The 22,634-nt window shown below is 36.0% G+C and overlaps 1 protein-coding gene across 1 annotated transcript; it reads right to left on the bottom strand.

Annotated features, from left to right (window-relative positions):
- Positions 1–4,332: 4,332 nt before the first annotated feature.
- On the bottom strand, positions 4,333–22,179 carry LOC149132948 (aldehyde dehydrogenase 1A1-like). The gene is made up of 14 exons (XM_089360724.1): positions 22,048–22,179; positions 17,893–17,997; positions 13,630–13,770; positions 12,401–12,527; positions 12,121–12,182; positions 11,765–11,893; positions 9,943–10,056; positions 9,145–9,247; positions 7,850–8,034; positions 7,103–7,267; positions 6,529–6,686; positions 6,251–6,325; positions 5,265–5,304; positions 4,333–4,617 (listed from the first exon to the last, which is right to left on the bottom strand). Exons 1-14 carry the CDS (start codon positions 22,099–22,101, stop codon positions 4,585–4,587), a joined length of 1,491 nt encoding a protein of 496 aa, XP_089216850.1. The 5' UTR covers positions 22,102–22,179; the 3' UTR covers positions 4,333–4,584.
- Positions 22,180–22,634: the final 455 nt, after the last annotated feature.

The raw sequence follows: 22,634 nt of genomic DNA, 5'->3' as shown, positions 1-22,634 counted from the left end.
CGACATCACAAGTGATCAGCTCTGCCACACTCAGCCAACTCACTTTCACATACAGAACTTTTCCTATAGTGTACTAAAGAACTGGTATAATTGCTCACGTGTTATTGACTCTCTTTCTATCTGCTGTAAACACTCATACACACATGTATCACTCACATACACACTTTTCTTTGTATGACGGCCTGTCTTTGATTATGTTCTTATATGTCGCATTCACACTCACACACAGACATACACTTTAACGCCATAATAAATATCTCTGTTATTCCATCTTATACGGTTGTGGTCTTTCATTACTGGTCATCTATGTTATCGTCGCATAACATATCATGTATATCATCATTTGATATATATATTTTGTGTTCGACCGTGTGACGCGTTTAAATAAAAGGAGTCCTCTGTTTTTCCATTCGTCACCATTTCTCCTTTTTGAGTTCGCACGGTCGTCCCTTACATGGTCGACTATCCCCCCCCTCCTCCAGATTCTTAGCATTGTGCCTTTAGTAGAAAGGATTATTATTATTATCATTATTATTTTTATTTTGATCTCTACTGCCCATAATGTATTTCTTAATGTAAACCCTTTGTGGTTAATAAATCTTTTTAATAACGAGAAGACAATTAATAATGAGAAGACAATCTTTTTAATAATGAGAAGTTTGCGTCTTTGCAAGTCTTCTTTCTTTGTTACCGTGTTAGACATATTTTAGTTTTTATCAAACCTGGCAATTTGTTTCCCCACCCCCTTTTCACTCCTTACAGTTGTGTCCTCTATTGAGAACTATTGACCTAGATAATAACTGAGAGGCCTCTAATCAAGTGACTTGACCTAATTAAAAATAGTTGTCAAATTTTATTTAGATTCCACATACTAACATTTTAAAGAATATTAAAACAGACACATGAGACAGTGCAATTCTACATGTGGCTTCTGCAAAACTTCAAATTGTCTAACCTAACCAGCAGGGAAAGAAGAAAGAAAGAAAGAAAGAAAGAAAGAAAGAAGGACGGATGGACGGACGGAGTTGAAGATCGCCAAATTTTAGTCACTCAGACTGTTTTTATTGATGGCAAAATGTAATTTAAGTATTTTTAATCTAAAATAGGGCACTGAAGTTTATTTCAATATGAAGGTTCATCAAACTCCACATGTTCTTATTCTCTCCTTTTGCTTCTCTCTTTAAGTTCAGTTGTTTCATGTCAGCTGATACAAACCCCAGTGGATGTTTAATTTTTTTTCAAAACCATGTACGGGGCTTAAATACCATCAAAATGTGGTAATCATCCTGTATCTGATGGACACTTTGGCCAGATCTTGTCCTAAAGTTGACACTAGAATATTCCATTGATGTTTAGAAGCAGTGAAAAAGGAAAAACAGATGCTAAGAAAGGGTTGAATGGTTGTCTATAGAATGGTGCAAAGAACAAGATCTTTCTATCATAACCTTGTTACTGAGCAGGTGATTGGTCAGTATTAATGCTGAAACATCAGTAAAGTAGAAAACACACACACACCTACACACACACACACACACACACTCACATACACATATATTCAGATACATACATGCATACATACTTTATTGACACTGATCAGGTGGCCACTTAAACTCAAAAATTCCAAATAGGAAGAATACATACATACGTATGTACATTCATGCACATTTATACAAACACACATGCAAACACACACACACACACACACACACACACATACTTTAATGGCTGCTCAAAATAAACTAAAATTCCAAAGAGGATTAGTACATATGTACATACAGAAACACACATACACATATACAAACAACACAAGTACACACACTTATATCCTTATATTTTAGTTGTTTCAATCAATAGACTGTGGTCATGCTGGGGCATTGCCTTTAAGAATTCTTAGTTGAATGAATTGATCCCAGGACATATTTTTTAAAGCCTGGTACTTATTCTATTGGTCTCTTTTGCTGAACTGCTAATTTATGGGGAAATAAACACACCAACGTCGGTTGTCAAACTGTGGTGGGGGACAAACACAGACACAAAGACACACACACACACACACTGCCATGCTACATGGCAGTGAAACATGGGCCATGACTGCTGAGGACATGCGTAAGCTTGCAAGGAATGAAGCCAGTATGCTCTGCTGGATGTGTAATGTCAGTGTGCATACTCGACAGAGTGTAAGTGCCTTGAAAGAAAAGTTGGACCTAAGAAGCATCAGCTGTGGTGTGCAAGAGAGACAACTGCGCTGGTATGGTCATGTGGTGAGAATGGATGAAGATAGCTGTGTGAAAAAGTGTCACAGCCTAGCGGTTGAGAGAACCTGTGGAAGAGGTAGGCCCAGGAAGACCTGGGATGAGGTGGTGAAGCACGACCTTCGAACATTAGGCCTCACCAAGGCAATTACTTGTGACCGAGACCTTTGGAAATATGCTGTGCTTGAGAAGACCTGGTAAGCCAAGTGAGACCATAACCTGTGGCGTAACCAGCTCACTCATGCATACCTTTCCTTCGTTGGATACTAAACTCCGCTTGTGAAAACCTGTTGAGGCAAGTGAAATCGAAATTAAATTCAATGATAACACTGCTTGACTGGCATCTGTGCTAGTGGAGCGCTAAGAGCACCATTCGAGTGTGAATACTGCCAGGGATGCTGACTGGCTCCCGTGCCGGTAGCATGTAAAATTGCCATTAGAGCGTGACCGTTACCAGCATCGCCTTACTGGTACTTGTGCCAGTGACATGTGAAAGACAATATTTGAGTGAGGTCATTGCCAGTGCCGCTGGACTGGCTCCTGTGTAGGCAGCACGTAAAAAACACCATCTGAGTGTGGCCGTTGCCAGTGGCACGTAAAAGCACCCACTACACTCTCGGAGTGGTTGGCATTGGGAAGGGCATCCAGCTGTAGAAACTCTGCCAGATCAGATTGGAGCCTGGTGCAGCCATCCGGCACACCAGTCCTCAATCAAACCGTCCAACCCATGCCAGCATGGAAAGCAGACATTAAATGATTATGATGATGTCATCATCATCATGAAAACAATAATAATGACGATAAATAGGTATGGATGGATAATTCTTGAGTATAAGTTTTGGACTTTGTACAGTTCTGGTTTTACCAAGCTACTGTACACCTGCATGGGCTGAAGTTCTTCTCACCCTAGACTGTTTTCCAGAGCAAAATGCATCTCCTTCGTCTGAAGAAGCTTCTTCATTTTTCATTCCCCTAACTTTGGAGGTGTTTTAGTGCTTTTAACCCAATTTCTCATTAATTGTATTTACTTTTCACTCATCTTCTAATGTTGACATTTTCTCAGCTGATTTTGAACTTGTTTAAAAGTTATTAGCTTTATTCAAGAGTCCTCCAATTGCTATTTTTAAGACCACTTAGCTATTCACCACTTTTATTTTATTTGGTGACTGATGAATAAATTTATTTTGTGTATTTACACTAAATAGGTATTTCAACATATTTTTTTTTATTTTGTAAAACAATATTCTTATCACTTTTGAAAATGTATGTATCCATCATCATTTCAATGTCTTTTCCATGTTTGCATGAGTCGGATGAAATTTGTTGAGGCAGATTTTCTGCTGGATGCTCTTCCTATCACCAACCTTCACCTGCTTCCAAATAAGTCAATAGTTTCCTATGGCCAGGCATATTTTCACATAAGGTTAGAAACCAAATACATAAGCTCAAAGCTGACGCATGATTACAATTATCACATGAGGAGACACTAACACACATATAGGCAGTTCGACAATGGCTTCCCTAGTTGGAACTTCAAAGTCAGTTAAAAATCGAACTGCACTCTTCAAAACTTGCACTAAGAATAAGTACAAGGTAAAATTACTACCTGCTTTTATAGCAAGTTGATGCAGGTAGTTTATCCTGTCCCCCTCTGACTAAGTTCATGCAATTGAGAAAACCACATTATTTATGGGATGACCCGATATCCTTTGCTTCAGTCTGTAGACTGCAGCCATGCTGGGGCACCACATCGAGGAATTTAGCCAAACTTATTGACCCCAGTACTTATTTTCATTTTATGCCTGATACTTATTCTATTGGTCTCTTTCACTTAACTGCTAGGTTACAGAGATATAAACACACCATCAGTTGTCAAGTAGTGGTAGTGGGAAAACAAAGATAGACAAAGATGCACACATGTACAAAACTGGCTTCTTTCAGCTTCTGCCCACCAAATCCACTCACAAGGCTATAGTAGAAGATACTTGCCCAAGGTGCCAATTCAAGATGGTATGGTGTGATTTTAGTGAGTTTTGATTGCTATTTGAAATCTGCTATAAAAAAATTAAAAAAACTCAAAAACATTTTACAGTTTTTATTATTTGTTTTAAACATTTACATCAAATGTTTGTTCAATAGGAGAGAATCAATTCTTGTTGATTTTTATTATTTCAGAGTAACAAAAGAGTTTCATAAACCGGTAGAAGATTAGGAAAAATATTTTAGCTTGTTTCAATATCATTGTTCTGTAGAATTGGAATTAATATAAAAATTTTATTGGAAGATCGGAGTCATTCATCTGTTCAGTCAACTGCTCCCGAGTGAAGGAAATCTAAGAATTCTTCTGGGCAACTTTAATAATGACCTGAAATAAAAACAATAATAAAGGTGGTTTCAAATTTTGGCACAAGAGCAGTAATTTTGTAGATTACACCGACCCCGGTGCTAAACTGGTGCTTATTTCACTGATCCCGCAAGGATGACTGGCGAAGTTGATTTCAGCAGAATTTGAACACAGAAAAAGATGGACAAAATAAGTATCTTGCCTGGCATTTTAATGGTTCTGCCAGCTCACTGCCTTAATATTAATAATGGTTTCAAATTGTGGCACAAGGCCAACAATTTCAGGGGAGTGGAGGTTTAGTCAATTACATCAACCCTAGTGTTTGACTGGCACTTATTTTATCAACCCAAAAAGGATGAAAGGCAAAGTTGGCCTCAATGGAATTTGAACTCAGAACAAAGGTGGACGAAATGCTGGTAAGCATTTTGCCTAGTGTGCTAACGATTCTGCCAGCTCACCACTATAACAGATAAATATATTTAAAACATTTGAAATGAGCAAGTCACAGGTTTCTAATCCATTAGGGGAGCACTAACTCCAAATAAGACCGACTTAGATAACTTGTTTAACCCATATCTGCATGGAAAGCAGGCTCAAAGTGATTTGGGACAATGAAAATATAGAACAGGCAATGGAAGTAAAAATTATTTCAGAAATCAATTACTCACATTTTTCACTTCTGTATATTCATGAAGACCATATTCTCCCCTGCATTATGAAAAATAGGAAAACAGTTTAAGAATGACAGAATGAAGGCATTATTCATCTGAACAGAGTTTTATTATATTTAAGGCACAAGGTCACAGAACTAAGAGGTTATAAGCCAACAAGGAAGAAGTTTCTATGCGACTGCACTAGAACCAGTTAAATTTCCTCTCAAGCATCCCCTAGCAAATAAGAAAGAACACACTGAATAAATGTCATCCTAGATACAAGGTCAAGAATAAAACTGGATAGTCATAGCTGGAAGACCTTTCGTCACAGAGCTGTACATTCAGACTTCAAGCCAAACTACAACTAAAAGAGGATATTCATGCTTTTTTTTGAGATTGATTACTTTACAAGAGAAATGAAATTGTTCCAACTAGGAGCTGAAATTCATTTCATACAAAGCTTACCAGCACTCCACTTACAATGATTATACTTAAAACTGGAAAGACCTGTGAGAAAGATATAAGTTAGGAGGGAATTTCAGAGAGCCAACATGACAGGAAGAAAGGATACCAACCTGCTGCTGACTACCCTTTGCCCTGTGTTATAAACATCCTGGTTTCAGGAGTCCTGAATTAAAATCTTCTGCCACAACTTAGTGTTAATTTATGTTCCAAAAACCAATTAGTAATGACAAAGTTATTTTACTAAATTCTACATGATTTTCAAAATTAATTGAAATAAAAACAGAGGATCTTGACAGAAATATGGTAACAAAAGGGCTGTCACATCCAACCTTCTGGGTGGGGGTGGGAGACATTGGATAAAGCATTTTTTAGTTGCTTTAGATTACAGGTTTACTAGACCTAAGGCTAAACAATAACATCATCAATTATCAGAAGAATTCTAACTCAATGTTTTTGTGGTGTTTCGATGGGAGGAATTGTTATTAAATATTTTAAAAACATTCAAGTCTATTAACATTTGCCAGTTATCAACTTACAATTCTCTGCCAATTCCTGACATTTTAAATCCACCAAATGGAGATTGTGGGGTTACACTGTTATAGGTGTTCACCCTGCAGAATAAAATAGAAGGAAAATATATAGAAGAGAATACAAAGAAACATTTTAAATAAACATTCAATACAAAACTTACAACACCACCAAGTTACATTTATTCTGAATTATTCATGTAACCATAAATTTAGGAAATTGCTTGTTAATAACTTCCAGAACCCATTTGTATAAGATTAAGCAGAGCTGAGAAATAAGATCTTACCAAACAGTTCCAGCCTGAACAGCACTTGTGAAGGTCATAGCCTTGTCAATGTCTTTGGTGAAGATAGCAGCTCCAAGGCCGTAGTGTGTTTTATTGGCACGCTCTATGACTTCCTCAATATCATGGAACTTTATGATCTGTTGTACTGGACCAAATATCTATAAAAGAAAAAGAAAATATAATGAAAGAAAACCAGTGTTTCCACACCTCACCCAATAATCAGTGTTGGTTTGTTTATGTCCCTGTAACTAAGCAATTCAGTAATAACAACTGATAGGATAAGTAACAGGTTTAAGAAAAAAATATGGAGTTGATTTGTTTGGCTACTATAACCAATCAAGATTGGTGCAACACCATGGCTGCAGTCGTGGTTGAAAGAAAATTTATATATATATATAAGTAGAATAAAATTCCACCTAAGTCTACCACTATCTTCCTGAGTTTAGTACAATACATATCAGAAGAGGAGGTGACAATAAAAAGTCAACTGCACTCGAGAAGGGCTGTGCTACAGCATGGCCACAGTCCAATGACTGATAATAGAGTTAAAGGTAAATGTGTTTAGAAGACTTACCTCTTCTTTGGTGATTCTCATGTTGTCGTTGACATTAGCAAAAACGGTTGGTTCCATAAAATATCCTTTGTCCCCTTTCTGTTTTCCTCCGCACATCATTTTGGCACCTTCTGATTCTCCACTCTTCACCAAATCAATGATCTTAGACAGCTGGTCGGCATCAACCTAGACAGAAGAGGGGAAGTTGAAAATATCAACTTGGCAAATTTGATGGCAACCATCTGGAGAAATACTGATTGTTCAGAGTGCAAAGTGTTGGTGAAATGGCTTAAACGGAAAAATGGTATAATTTCATAATCTGGTTTAAATCTACAGAATCATTCCATTACTAAAACATTTAACCCTTTAGCATTCACATTACTGTCAAATGTAATGCTTATTTAATCTCACTGTTTTTAATCAATCCTGTATTATCTCATAGCTTTGAGATTTTAATTGTGTGATTGTTTATTTTTAAGAAAACATTGTAGAGTAGGTATGAGATATCAGATCTGGTTGATATGAACATAAGATAAGTAAAATTTGTCTTGCCTGAAACCACTCCATGATGCAAAGAAGGGTGAGGACCACTGCCATAAAGCATCCCTCTCCCCCTCCCCCTCCAGATATTTGATATACACCCAAAACAAAGACCCATAAAATAACACATGATTCCAGTAACACAGAATATGTGCTGATTACAAATAATGGAAAAGATATTTTGGCAATGATCAGGGAAAATGGAATAACATAGATGAATTTTTTTACCTGAGGTCCATTTTCTGTTTCAAAGTCAAAGGGATCGCCAACTTTTCGTCTCTGGGCTCTGGCAACACTCCTGGCAACAAATTCATCATAGATGGCCTCCTGTACATATGTACGTGAACCAGCAACACAGCACTGGCCCATGTTGGTCATGACAGCCTCATGAGCTTCTTCCACTGCAGAATCAACTGCAAGTCAGAACAATAGAACATCAGTTATCCAAGAATAGGATGTCAGAGGTAACAAATTTATTCAATTCTATAAATTTCTTAAATTTGATTGATTTTTTGAAAGAAAACTGGCGTGGTTGTGTGGAGGCACAAACATGGCTGTATGGTAAGAAGCTTGCTTCCCAACCACATAGTTCTGGGTTCAGTTCCACTGCATGGCACCTTGGGCAAGTGTCTTCTATAGCCTCGGGCTGACCAAAGCATTGTGAGTGGATTTGGTAGACTGAAACTTAAAGAAGCCCATCATGAAAGAGTGTCTGTCCACCACTGCTTGATAACCTGTGTTGCTGCGTTTACATCCCCCATAACTTTGCAGTCAGCAAAAGAGACTGATAGAACAAGTACCAAGCTATAAACAAAATTAAGTTCTGGGATCGATTCATTCGACTAAAAATTCTAGGCTATAACAGCTTCAAACCAATGAAGCCCCTATGTGATTGCTTGACCCGCTGAAAATAGAAAGCACTCCCTCAAATCCACATTTTTTTTTTTTTCTTTTTTTAAAGGGAGGTACTGTAATGTGGAAGCCTTATTCATAATTGTCTGATCAGGTGGGAGCTGATAATGGATAGTAACCATTCTCGGTCAAGAGAAGGGTGGGATGAAGTGTAGAAGTGAAATCTCAGAAATGTTGAGTTTCTGAGATGAAATGACACAGGATCAATAGGAAATTGCAATATGCAGTAACACCAGGTTCAAACAAGACAGGAGGAAAACAGGCATAAAAAAAAGGAAATGAAAAAAAAAAATCTTTTTTTTTTAATTTTTAAAATAAATAAAATGAAAAAAAAAAAAACTTGAACATTAATATTGGATAATGTGGTTCTTATAAAATGGAATTGTCAAAGCTAGAACAACTGTCATTGGCCGATTCAAACAGAGCTAAACAACACAGTTTGTTAATATTAATAAAATGAAAATTAAATAATGGTTCACAAGAATTTGTAGTGCTGGACAGTTTTCAAAGACCATCTGTAATTCCTTAAAAGACCAAATGAAAAGAATTGACAGCACAATGTGGTGTGAAGGACTGAAACAAAGAAAAAACAAAAATTAATAGGTACTTACGGTCAGCATCAGCAAAAATAACACATGGACTTTTGCCACCAAGTTCCAGAGAACAGCGCTTCAAGTTGGAAGCACCAGCGGCTTGCATAATTATTTGACCAATCTAAAAAAGAAAAAAAAAAAAAGAAAGAACTTTAGCAAGACACCATGTATGACCCCTGTTTTAGGGTAAGTAAGAAGTTGTGATGTTCATGCCTTTACTTAGGGTATATTAGTAGCATAAGTTAAACTGAAGTTAAATTACTTTAAGATAAAATCAAAAGCAGCCACAAATTCAGCTGAGAAAGAATTGGGGGGGGGGGAGACCATTATTGGGAATAAACTAAGGAATGTTTCATTCAAAAGGAATTACATTGCAAAACAAGTTCAGATCTCAATTTTTGAGTTAACAAATATATTTTAACTTATTCTTAACTTATCTTTGCTAATCCTGATTATTACATATGGATTAGTTTTATCTGAAACTATTTCTTAAATTCAGCATTTCAGAGGTGCTATTTGCACTACAACAGATCTTGTATTAAAGTGTACAAATCATGCCAAATGATATGTTTGTACGTAAAAGAACAGGTTAGGAGAACTGTTCAAGAACAAAAGGATTATATACCAAAAACAAAGAATTTTGAGTAGGATTTTAACTTGAAAGTCCCACAGCCCCAATGTAGTCAGGGAGAAACTCGTAGAAATGTGATCTCAAAGGAGAGTCATCACTGTAAATTGTTAAATACAATACTACTAGCAGTGAAAATAGGAATATTGGTAAACTTTAGTCTAATGTTTTAGTAATATTGTACTTACCTCTGTTGAACCAGTGAATGCAACTTTGTTAATGTCAGGGTGTGTGCTTATTGCTGCCCCAGCTGTGGGCCCATAGCCAGGTACGATGTTAACAACACCAGGTGGAAAACCTGCCTATAATGAAAAACAAAAGTATAAATGATTTATAACCTATAAGTAACAGGATTTTTGATATAAGCACATGGCCACTTCTTTCTTTAATTATGAGGAAATTTGTAAGTAAATTCAGTATTTGATCAGAGTTGACCAAGAACTAAACAACCTAGTAGAGACTAAGTTTTGACAAGTTAGCCATCATTGATGATGAATTAATGAAGAAGCCAATATTTATTTTAATTTTTCTAAATTGATGGCACATAAAAAACACTTTTTGAGCATGGCCGTTACCACTACTGTGTGACTGGCCCTCGTGCCAGTGGCATGTAAAAGCACCCACTACACTCGTGGAGTGGTTGGTTTTAGGAAGGGCATCCAGCTGTAGAAACTCTGCCAGATAAGATTGGTGCCTGATGCAACCATCTGGTTCACCAGTCCTCAGTCAAATCGTCCAACCCATGCTAGCATGGAAAGCGGACGTTAAACGATGATGATTATAAGTTCCAGGTTTCTATGAGGCCCCAATTATGGATTTATTGCATTTTCTGATGGTGTGTGAATGAGAAGGGAGAGTAACTTGGAGCAGAATAAAGATATGGCAAGAAATTTTGTAGAACATTGAACTTTGATTGTCTTGATGATTGTCCTTTGCCAATATACACTGGCAAAAGACATTCACATTCCTTATAAAGACACACACAAAGAACCTTTAACTGAAGTGAGAATAATAGAATAATATTGGGTTTCAAAATGTGACACAAGGCCAGCAAGTTTGGAGGGGAGTTGGTTACATCAACCTCAGTACAACTGGTATTTATTTCATCAACCCTGAAAGGATGAAAAGGCAAAGTTGACCCTGGTGGAATTTTTACTTAAAATGGAAAGACAGAAGAAATGCAGCTAAGCATTTTGTTTGGAGCCTTTCTATGTACACACACACACACACACACACACACACACACACACACACACACACACACACACACACACACAGGCTTCTGCACAGTTTCTGTTCACTAAATTCCTTTTAAAGTATTGGTCTACTCAAAGCTATGGAAGAAGACACTTGCACAAGGTACTGCACAGTGGGACCCACATGGATTCTTAAATATAATTGTGTCTGTGCATGAAATGAGCAAGTTTTAAAGCCATGCTTTGCCAAAGAGAATATACAAAAGAAATGGTTTCAGTTTGAAATAATACAAACTAATTATCTTTGATTTATTGACGAGGATAAATAGACTTAACATGCACAAAGCTCAATATTCTAATAATGTCTAAGGTCTTTTTCTAATGTTTTAAAGGTCAAACAAAACTAGATAACAACATAGCACATCTCTATTCCTCTTCAACATCTGTCAGCTTTTGCATTAAACCTAACCAGTCCGCCTCTTCTCAAATCTACCTTATTTACTCATATCATTATCTCCCTCACTTTCACTAAACTCCACTTCATGTATACCAACATTACTGTCTCTTCAGTACAAACTGACTATCAACAATTCTTTTATATAATTTGACTAACAGATTATTCTCAACTCAATTTTCTCTCGAATCTGCAGGCATTTCATACTCATATAACCTGTATTTCACAACTATAGAGCATCATGTTGCAAAACCACCCTGTTTGCTGCCTACATACTTAACTACTGTATGGCCATATGCTCTTTAAGTGAAACCCTATCAAATAAGAAAAATAAACAAAAAACAATAATTCATTACTTACCTCCTTTATCAGAGCTCCTAAATATAGGGCAGTGAGAGGGGTTTGTTCAGCAGGTTTCACGACACAAACATTACCACAAGCCAAGGCAGGAGCTATTTTCCATATAAACATTGGAATTGGATAATTCCACTGCAAAATTACATGAACATGTTTATCAGCAAATGCAGTTAAGTGTCATACATACATATATATTAACTAATAAACTTAATGCAAAGATATTTAACAAGATTTAAAATGAAATAACAAAACTGATAAAAATTAAGTTTTTGGTGAATGGAGAATACAGGAGCTTGATGGAATAGAATAGCAATGGAAATGGTTACAAGTTCAAACAACTGAAATAAGTGTATACGTACTGGAATAATCTGTCCACATATTCCAACGGGTTCATGTTTGGTGTAGCAGAAGAAGTCACCATCTGGAAATATTAATCAATGTTTTTCATTTAGATTTAAGTTATAGGACACATGCATTTTCAGAATCTATACTTTCGTCATAACCCGAAAATATTTTCCCCATAGGAAATTCAAAAGAAGGCATGGAGAATTTAAGCAGATATATGCACCAAGAGAGAAAGAAAGAATGGTAGATCAAGGGAGTCGGACAGAAACGGAGAAACAAGAGTTCTAAACTTACCCACTGGAATTGTCTTTCCTTCAACCTTGTCTGCCCAACCAGCATAATATCGTAGACAATTGATGGCAAATGCTATATCACCAAATGCTGCTTTGTAAGGTTTACCACAATCCAATGTTTCCAGACTCTACAACAATGAACAGGAATCCAGGAATTAGAAAACAGATCTGACACTCAGGGCATTATTGGATGATAGCCAATGCTTATATAATGAAATCCTCATTTTGTACTTTTCTATGCTTGCTTGGAACGAGTAGAATTTGTTGAGACAGATTTTCTATGGCTGGATGCTCTTCCTGTCACCAACCCTCACCCATTTCCAAGTAAGCTAATATTTCCCTCATGACCAAATATGCTTTTATGGAAAATCAGAAATGACAGACACTGCTTGCATGACAGTGATATCCATTTACATCTATCATACAATATTGAAGCAAAAGAACAATAATATACATACGCTTTGTCATACTGAACATCCCTGTGAAGTATGTTAATGGTATGCATGTCTGTGGAGTGCTCAGCCACTTGTACATTAATTTCACAAGCACACAGATCCATTGATTGGACTAGTTGGAACCTTCATCATCATACCAATGGAATACCAATGATATATATATATATTCAAATATGAATTAGAAGCAGCTTGAGGGATATAAACAATATGAAACACATATACACAAGGTATGTGCTATGCTAGATAGTGGGTAGGCTGTGCTTATAGGTGTAAGAGAATATATTCTCATCCATTCACTTGGTGTTAATACATCTGGAAGTCATAGACAATTGAGAACTTGCATCTGGTTCCATTCAAGAGCAGCAAACATCAATGTTTCATCATTTTTGTGACTTGTCAACACCACGTACCCAAAATGAGGTCTGATGTAAGCTAAATCACTGCCTATGACTATAAGAAAAATGGTGTTATGCCTATAAGTGCAAACTACCCACAAATTGTAAAAAAAACCCATACTTTCTGAGTTTGTTTGATATTGTTTTTTATATACACACACCATTTATTTAGTGTTTTCCGATATAGGATGGATTGAACAGATACATACGTTTATATATATGTATATATATATATATATAAAGCACACACAAATGTAATTTGTGATCATGAGAAAAAAAGCAACAATAGAAATCTAAAGCATCTGATCAGTCACAATTAACAATAGCAGCAGAGCATATCAGAAAAGGAAAAGAATTACATGAATATTACTATTACTTACTGCAGCATAGACAAGGTCTCTCTCAATCAAGCCAGCTAACTTGTTGAGTAGCAAACCTCTCTTGCTTGCATCTGTACGGCGCCATTCTGAGCCCCACTTGAAAGCAGCTTTAGCAGCTGCTACAGCTTTGTCTACATCAGCCTGCAAACATTGATAAAAAAAAAAGAAATAGAGGTAAAAGAAATAAATTTCAAAATATAAAAAAAAAATCAATTGTAGTGAATTACAATCAACCTCACCCCCACTTTCACCTGTGCACACAAAGTCAATTGTATCTCCCAAACACACAAAAACAATTCCAATTAAATTAAACATTTTCTTTCAACTTGCTCTTTTCAGAAATTCAATTTCTAAAGAAATTAACTTTCAATTATAAATAAATGAAAAATTCTTGTATTAAATATGACACATTTCAACATTTTTATAGCCATCAGTCTATTGTAAATAAACTGCTAAGAGTCTATGAAAATTATATTGGAAGATTTATATTAAGAGTTAGAGGAATACTTTGCGACTTGATTGATAATTCAGCGAATGGGTTGTTCAACTGTTTGAACAAACTGGAATGTTAATCACTGAAATTGACAGATCTAAACTTCATTTTACACGTATACATGCAAACATCTCTCTTGCTCTCTGCCTCTAATTGGGAAACCACATATCTCCACTACAGCAAGACACCTGTTTCTATCCTTCAGTCACACTAACCTCTTATCACCTGGCACAAGGCCAACTCTTCCCATGACACTTCCCCACCTCAAAGGATCTTTGTCCTGCAAGTTACTTGGTGAGCCCACTAGTGCCGGTGCCACATAAAAAGCATCCAGTCCACACTGTAAAATGGATGGCATTCAGAAGGGCATCCAGCTGCAAAAATCATGCCAAAACAGACAGTGAATCTTAGCGTGGTCTTCTGCCTAGCCATCTGTCAAACCATCCATCCCATATCAGCAGGGAAAATGGACACTAAATGAAGATGATGATGATGATACACTTATGGTTTTAATGTCCACTTTTCCATGCTTGAATGGGTAAGATGGAGTTTGCTGAGGCAGGTTTTTCTATGTTAGGATGTCCTTCTTGTCACCAACCATAATCTGTTTCCAAGCAAAGTAATATTGCCTCATGGCCAGGCATGTTTTTGCTGAATATTAGAAATGAATGACACTGCATATGTGACAGAGACACAAACATATGCATATAATGGACTGCTTTCAGTTTCTGATTACCAAATCCACTTTCAAGTCTCTGGCTGGCCTGGGGAAACACTTGTTTAAGGTGCCATACAGTGGGACTGAACCCAAAACCCTATGGTTGGGAAACAAACAACTGCACAGCCACACCTGCACCAACACACACATACATGGTCCAAGAATTAAGGGAAAATTTATTTGAAATAATACAAAGCAATATCTAAATCAAAATATCAAGTTATGAAACAAAATATGAAGTACATGAATATAGGATTAAAAAATTAACAGTAGAAGAATGGATTAAGATTTAAAATGTGAATGGAGAAAATATCCTTATTGTTCCATGTCTGCTCTAAGATTAGACTATTTGAGGCAACATTTGTTGGCTTGTCTGCCAACCTGCCCAGACAGTAGGGTGGCATAATTTGAAAGTTAAAAGAATGCAAAGAAGTGCTTTGTGACCAGCAGTCTATAGCATCTGTTAGTCTTGTCCTGGTTGATACAATCAAATGCCCTTCTGACACCAACTGCTTTGTTGCCTCTTCTAACACAAAAATATGGTGAGCATACTCTAAAAACCAGGGCACATATGTAAATGTGTACATGTGTGAAAGAAATTATTAACATTTAAAAAGACGGAAAAGGAAATCTAAAAGATGAGAGGAACAAAAAGAATAGAAAGAAGGTGAAAAGAATGTAATGATATGTTAAAGTTTAGATCAGACGGGTAGAAACTGGGTTATGAGAAAGACTAAGTGATGTGAAAATATGTGAATTGGTTGCAAAAAAGAGAAAGATGTTAGGAGCAAAATTATATAGAAACAGCAAGAGAGTAAAAAGGGAAGTGTGGGGGGGGGGGGGAACAGACAGAGAAAAATTAATGGGGAGGCATTGAAACAGGAAAGAATGTAAGCTATAAGACTTTTAATAATAAAATGTGACAGTTAATGATGGTAGGTTGATGACTGAGAATAATGTAATATTCATAATTTCAGATTGAAGGAGGATAACACAAAGGAAGTGATACAAAGTATGTGTGGGGAAAAATTTTTTTTTTTAAACCCAACAAATCTTAAATCATTAGTAAATTAACTCTATATGTGTGTATGTATGTATAAAAATCAATTTTTTTTTTCTCTGTAGCATTTGAAACATGCCAGAGAAAGGGGACATGGAAAATAAGACCTGCTTGAATGGAAGATTTAACCATTCATGTAAAAAAAAAAAAAAAATTAATTAAACATGAAGATGCGGCTGCCGGTAAGAATAATCAGGAGCTTATTTTACAGAGAGGGAAATTTTAATTTTCTTGGGATACTTCTTTTAATGCTGGTAAGAAAGAAACCAATTCCAACTTTGAATTCAATACGTTCAGCTATTACATCCTCATCATTATTTAACATCTATTTTCCATGATGGCATAAGTTAAATGGTTCAACAGGAACCAACAAAGCAAGAGGACTGCTTCAAGCTCCAATATCTGCTTTGGCATAGTTTCTACTGCTGAATGCCCTTCCTAATGCCAACCATTTTACCGAGCGTACTGGCTGGTTTTTTACATGGCACCAGCACAAACGAACACTTCCAAGAACCCTCAATTGAGTGAAGTACAATATCAAAGGAGGTGAAAGTATGAAAGAGGGGTAAGAACAGGCATCAAACAAAAGAGGAGATGCATAGTTTCCCAACAGGAAAGTGAGAAACTGAGAGATGGTGAGGAGGTACTCTTATTGTACAAAGGTCAATAAATATATCAATTAAGTACACAATATTTTTTAGATAGTGAAGTTTTTCAAATATGATCAAGTATGAAGCATACTATTTCTTTGACCAACCAGCTGATTTGAAAAATAACAATGCTTTGACACTTTAGGTTGGATATATATGAAGTGAATTATCTTATTTCTTCTGAATAACTATATTGATAATCTTCATCATCGTCGTTTAACGTCCGCTTTCCATGCTAGCATGGGTTGGACGATTTGACTGAGGACTGGTGGACCAGGAGGCGACACCAGGCTCCAATCTGATTTGGCAGAGTTTCTACAGCTGGATGCCCTTCCTAACACCAACCACTCCAAGAGTGTAGTGGGTGCTTTTACATGCCACCAGCACGAGGGCCAGTCAAGCGGTACTGGCGACGGCCACGCTCGTTTTAAGATTTTTCGCTTCACCTATATGATGTCTTGTATCTGTCATCTACAAGATTTCAAAGACTGTACCATATTGTTTTTAAAAAAAAAACAACATTTACCATTGGGAAAATATCTTTAGTAGATTTAGTATTGGAGTGGTTGAATTTGTGTGAGTCTTAGAGTTTTCCTATTTATTAATCTATTAAAGCAGTGAATAACAGCAACATTGTTTCTGCTGAAGCTCATATGGAAATTATAATGTAGCAGGATTTTTTTTTAATCCAGTAATGCTCTGACATTTAAACTAAACAGTGGGTTGAATCACATGCTTTTATTTTGTTTTTTGTTTTTCTATTGTTTGTATTTAAAATGTTATATTTTTTTAGCGTAATGTATTTTTCTTCTTTAAAACGATTACTTTTTTAATGCAGCATTTTGGAAATGAACAAACATCACTTGTATGACAGTGACTATCATTTACAACTATCATTTGACATCAAGACAAGGAGACAAACACACATGCACCCACACACAATGGACCTCTTTCAGTTCCCACCAACCAAATCCACTCACAAAGCTTTGGCATTCACACAACACAAGGGTCTTTTAGTTTCTGCCAACTAAATTCACACAATTTTGGTTGGTATGAGAATGTAATAGAAGACTTGCCCAAGGTGCCAGTTAGTAGAAATAGAACTTGAAACTACATGGTTGGGAAATAAACTTCATAACCTCATTGCTACATGTGGAATATCAAACCACTTTCACAATAATTTAGTGATTATGTGTAGTTAGTTCCCACAACTGAACAACTGAAAGTCAAATGCAAGTGTCAATGTTAAAGCACTACTAAATGAAAGACAATCATTTCGTCAGATTCCTACTCTGTATTAAATCTACAGATAAAAAAAAAAACAAGATAAAATAATGCTTACTTTGTCACTTTCCTGGACCTGACAAATAGGTTCTCCATGACAGGGATTCAGAGTTGGAAAGGTTTTGCCACTGATTGAATTCACAAATTCATTGTTGATGAAGATCTGTAGAATAAACAAACAAACAAATATTGGTTAATTAAATGAAATTAAATTGGTTAATTAAATGAAGCAGTAATCTCTAAAATTCTCTTAGCAAGGAAAGAAAATATCTTAATGATTAATTTTATTGAAGAAAAAATTAAATTAAGGAAATAATGCAGAAAAAAAAAAAATTAATCTTTGGCAATATGACAACTCTTGACATGTTTCAGTCCTACTAAACCTCATCAGTGAAGTACAGTGTTATTGCAAATCATAAATTTTAGTGAAAGGACAGTGTATGAAAAATAATAAGGGTCCTTAAATGAATGTAACAAGCTATGGAATTTTAATTAAAATTATACTTTTATTGATAAGAAAAAAGACATCTTAATAAATTTGTTCAAGAAATGTCAGGAAAACAATCCCAGCTACTTGTAAATCACTGAATGAATCTCTTGTAGGTGCTTTACAAGTAAAACAATACAATGATCTCAAAATGAAACAATGTTACCTGGCTGCATTTTACAGTGATGCCTACAGATGTTGCATGTACATTTCATGAACTTTGTACAAGACTATAGACATAAAATCATATTTTAACGTCCACTGTTCCATGCTAGCATGGGTCAACTGGAATTTGTTGAGGCATATTTCCTAAGGATAGATGCCCTTCCTGTCACCAACTCTCACCCATTTCTAAGTAAGATAATATTTCTAGATATCGCTAGAATAAAGTATCAGATTGAAAAAAAAAACCCACTAAGGTTGATTTGTTCGACTAAACACTTCAAACCATTGTCCCAGAATGCTACATTTCAATGACTAGAACAAAAGATAATTGAAGACTACGTGTTCGAAAACGTATATGTAAAATTTAATTGAAAAAAATATATATATTTTGGGACGGTTTCTTTGGCAAATAAACACACGCACTGTATATTCGTACTTCACTCGTTTATTACTGTTCTTATTCTAACTCGTGTCCATTGTCTGGCAATCTTTCGTTAAACGACAGTAGTAAACGAGTGAAGCACATAAATATATAAGTACTACTAAAGCAGCGCGGAACCGAACGCGCAGTCGCGCGTCCGAGCTAGCTAGTCGTGAGTGGTCGATCCTAACCCTAACCCTAAACACGTATTCATTTGCACACGCGGGGTAGGGATAGGGTTAGGGACAGGGTTAGGATCGACCACTCAAGACTAGCTAGCGCGGACGCGCGACTGCGAGTTCGGGTCCGCGCTGCTTTAGTAGTACCAAATATATATATATATATATATATATATATATATAGCGCGTGTTTATTTGGAAAAAAAAAAAAAATACCGTCCCGAAATACAGTATTTGTTTCAACACAGTTTCACATCAGGAATCTTACTACACAAAGTTCATAAACATCAAGAAAGTTATGAATAAACTAATTAGCCCCAATTTTGTAATATAACTTTTTCCTAAGTAAGCTGATGTTTGGAACACTGCAAAAATTTGACAAAAAAATTATGGATGAAGGTTTCAATTTCAGGTAACTGAATGTAAAAAGCGGTTTAAGTAGTTAACAGCAAATCTAAATTTCACTTCGAAAAGGGTTTTATGACACCATTAAGCACAAGGTTGTGGATGTAACGTTTGAGATAGATGAGACTTAAATTATATTGATTAAACTGGTAACATAGGGCCGCATATTTTAAAGAGACGAGGGAGTTGATCAAATCACCTGCAGATGGGATTTTAATTGAGCGGGATTTAAAGGGAGTTGAACTTTACATGTAAAGAGTTTAAATTAAACTGTAGAATTAGTTCAATGATGACGCTTTTGTTGACACCAATCTACTATTAAACTGAATAATATAGGCATGTTAGCGCCCACCCTAAAATAATTACAAAAGGTTACTGCAGAATATGCTAGGTACTTGTTAATAATCACCCACCCCTCTCTCTCTAGTCCTTACAGCTAACATTCATATATGCTGTATAAATACGAGTGTATGTGGTTATGTATATGTGATTTTAGAACAAGAGGGGGTGAGAAGGATTAACGTAAGTTTTAAGATTGTAATTACAAAATTTAAAAGTAACTAAAATAGAAATAACATTTGCAAAATTGATAAAGAAAATAAAATGACTTCAGGAAGCCGGCCTTTGTTAAGGGATTTGAAATCTTATACTTGTGTTTTACTTGTCACAATGTAAAAAACATTCCTGCCATATGCATGCAATATAATAAATATCAAACTTTTCTTTTCCTGCAGGTTCGTACTAATACATAATCAAAACACAGGTATATAATGATATTTCGAACTAGCGAGAGGAAGAGAACAGCACGCGATAGGATTACTCAACCTACTAGAAATAGCAGCCAAATCGCTGGCAATATTTCTTGCATATAAAAAGACGGGATGGTCACACTAGGAATGCCTATGATCATAGATCTGCAAGCTCAGCAACAGCATGAAGATGCAGAAATAACATTTCGTATTTTAACAGATGATATACAATAGAACTACATCTAACAATAAAGTTCAGTCTGGGTTATGTGCTGGATTATATATATGGGGTAATTTTAGAACTTTTCCATTCGTTTTGCCTATTTCTCTAGTTTTAACTTACATTATAACGAAAGCTATTATAAAAGATGGAAGAAGAAAAAAAAATCTTATATTTCATTCGTCTTCTACAGCCTTTCCTACTAACGGCATTTAATAATCGTAAACAACGACCCCCAGTACCAAACATACGGGACTGCATAGAAATGTTATGCTTCATTCATTCAGTCTGCAACTTACATGTGACTGCAAAAATTAATTAAACCATGTTAATTTCAATTTCATATTTAATGGATGTAAAAGCGGTCTTATTTTTGTAGACATTTTAATACGAGCTAATTACGACAACCAAGACAAATCAACTTCATAGGTTTTATAAACAACACCAGGTTTTAGCACGTATCCAGGGATTTCGACATGCTCTTTAATTGGTTGTACCACCAATCGTTGTTTACATAGTCGACAATTTTTACGGTATTTTCTTATGCTAGACTAATAATATACTAAGTAAAAATAAATTCTGTTTAGCAAAATAAAGAGTGGAGTTGTTACTAATGCATTTGAAGCGAATAGAAAAAAAGTTCTTTTGTAGGGGAAGCGGTTGGCTAAGTGTTATAAATTTTCTTAGTCGAAACACATTATGTGGTTGCACCTCATGTGTAAGTTACGGAGTGACTCAAAGGCTAAAAGCTTCGAGAAAGTTTTAAATCACGGGGATTACATTTATATACCGGTGAGAATATTTTCCTTTGCATCGCCAAACCAGCGGAGGGAAAGAATCCGCACACCACCCGTTTTCGGCGTAACCCTAAACCTCAAACGCCGAAAACGGGTGGCGTGCGGATTTTTTATTTTCGCCCACCAAACCTATAGATATATATATATACTTGCATGCATAAATGCAGTTATACATGCAGGTTTATAGATGTACACACACACAAATGAAAGAACAGAAAAATACTCGAGACATACAAAGGAAACTATTACCTAGTTTTACAGTTGTTACTCGGTATTATTCGTCAAAGAGCACTGACTATAATAAACTCCGAGCAACGAGTATGAAATATTAATTCATGCACATACACACATGTGTGTGTGTATTACACGTACACGAGGCTGTTTCATATTAAAGTCATCTAACGTCATAGAAACATGAAAGTCATTAAATTTTCTTAAATAATGCTTCAGGTATTTATATTAACATGTTTTTTTATACAAACTGTTATAATAAAATATATTTTTAACAAGGCGAGGAATGTTGGTGCCACTGTATCACTGGATCCACTAAATTGTTTTGGGGTCACATGCACGATTTCTGCTTGTGTCGCTTAACAAGAACCTGGCGGAGCCAATAATTTAATTAACTCAAACATTACTAGCCTTGCGAAGTATGAATTTTAGTTATATATTTCTTTTATGTGTAAAAATCTGAAGCAATTTTTTTTCCTTCGCAGATTCTTGTTTGTATTAATATTGTTATCCGTTTGCATTTTGTTTTTTAGTTTCAGGGTCGCTGTGCTGGTCTTACCTGCGAGTATTTGATCTTCACATCTTTGATGGGTGGTGGTATTCCTCCAGACATAGTGACAAGAGCTGATTCAGGGCCTTTCGAGACAAGCTTCGCTCAGTTACTAACCTATGTACCAAGTGCGGAGACACTAACGTATTAGTAGTAGTAATGTTGGGAGGGGGGTAGTGATTGGGGCGGTGGGAGTGACAGAGTGGTAGTTAGAGTGCGAGAGGGGGTATCGAGAAGAATTGGTCTTGGTGGTGGTGGTGATGGTAATAAGGCTTAATGCGCTAGGGTGGTGAGGTTGTCGTGGAAGAGGGAATCAGTAGTATCAGTGAAGGAGATGGGTTGGTGGTGATAGTGATGGTTGTGGAGGGAGGGAAGAGAAGATAGTGAGAGTAGACTACGTTGAATGTCTGATAAATCTGCTGTTGTGTAATAAAACCGACACCAAATATGAACATTTGAATAAATAGAACAAGTAAATAAATTAAGAATAGAGGTTTATTCACCTTATTTGCGAGGAAAAAGATTGCATAGAAATAACTGTCGGCGAGGTTCGTCAAAAAGTCTTTCTAGTTTCATTCCATTTTCTTTTCTTCCAG

Source organism: Octopus bimaculoides, chromosome 12, assembly GCF_046866305.1.
Source record: "Octopus bimaculoides isolate indiv1 chromosome 12, ASM4686630v1, whole genome shotgun sequence".
Classification (NCBI taxonomy): domain Eukaryota; kingdom Metazoa; phylum Mollusca; class Cephalopoda; order Octopoda; family Octopodidae; genus Octopus; species Octopus bimaculoides.
The sequence above is the reverse complement of the archived record's forward strand: the minus strand, read 5'-3'. Positions and strand labels throughout refer to the sequence as shown.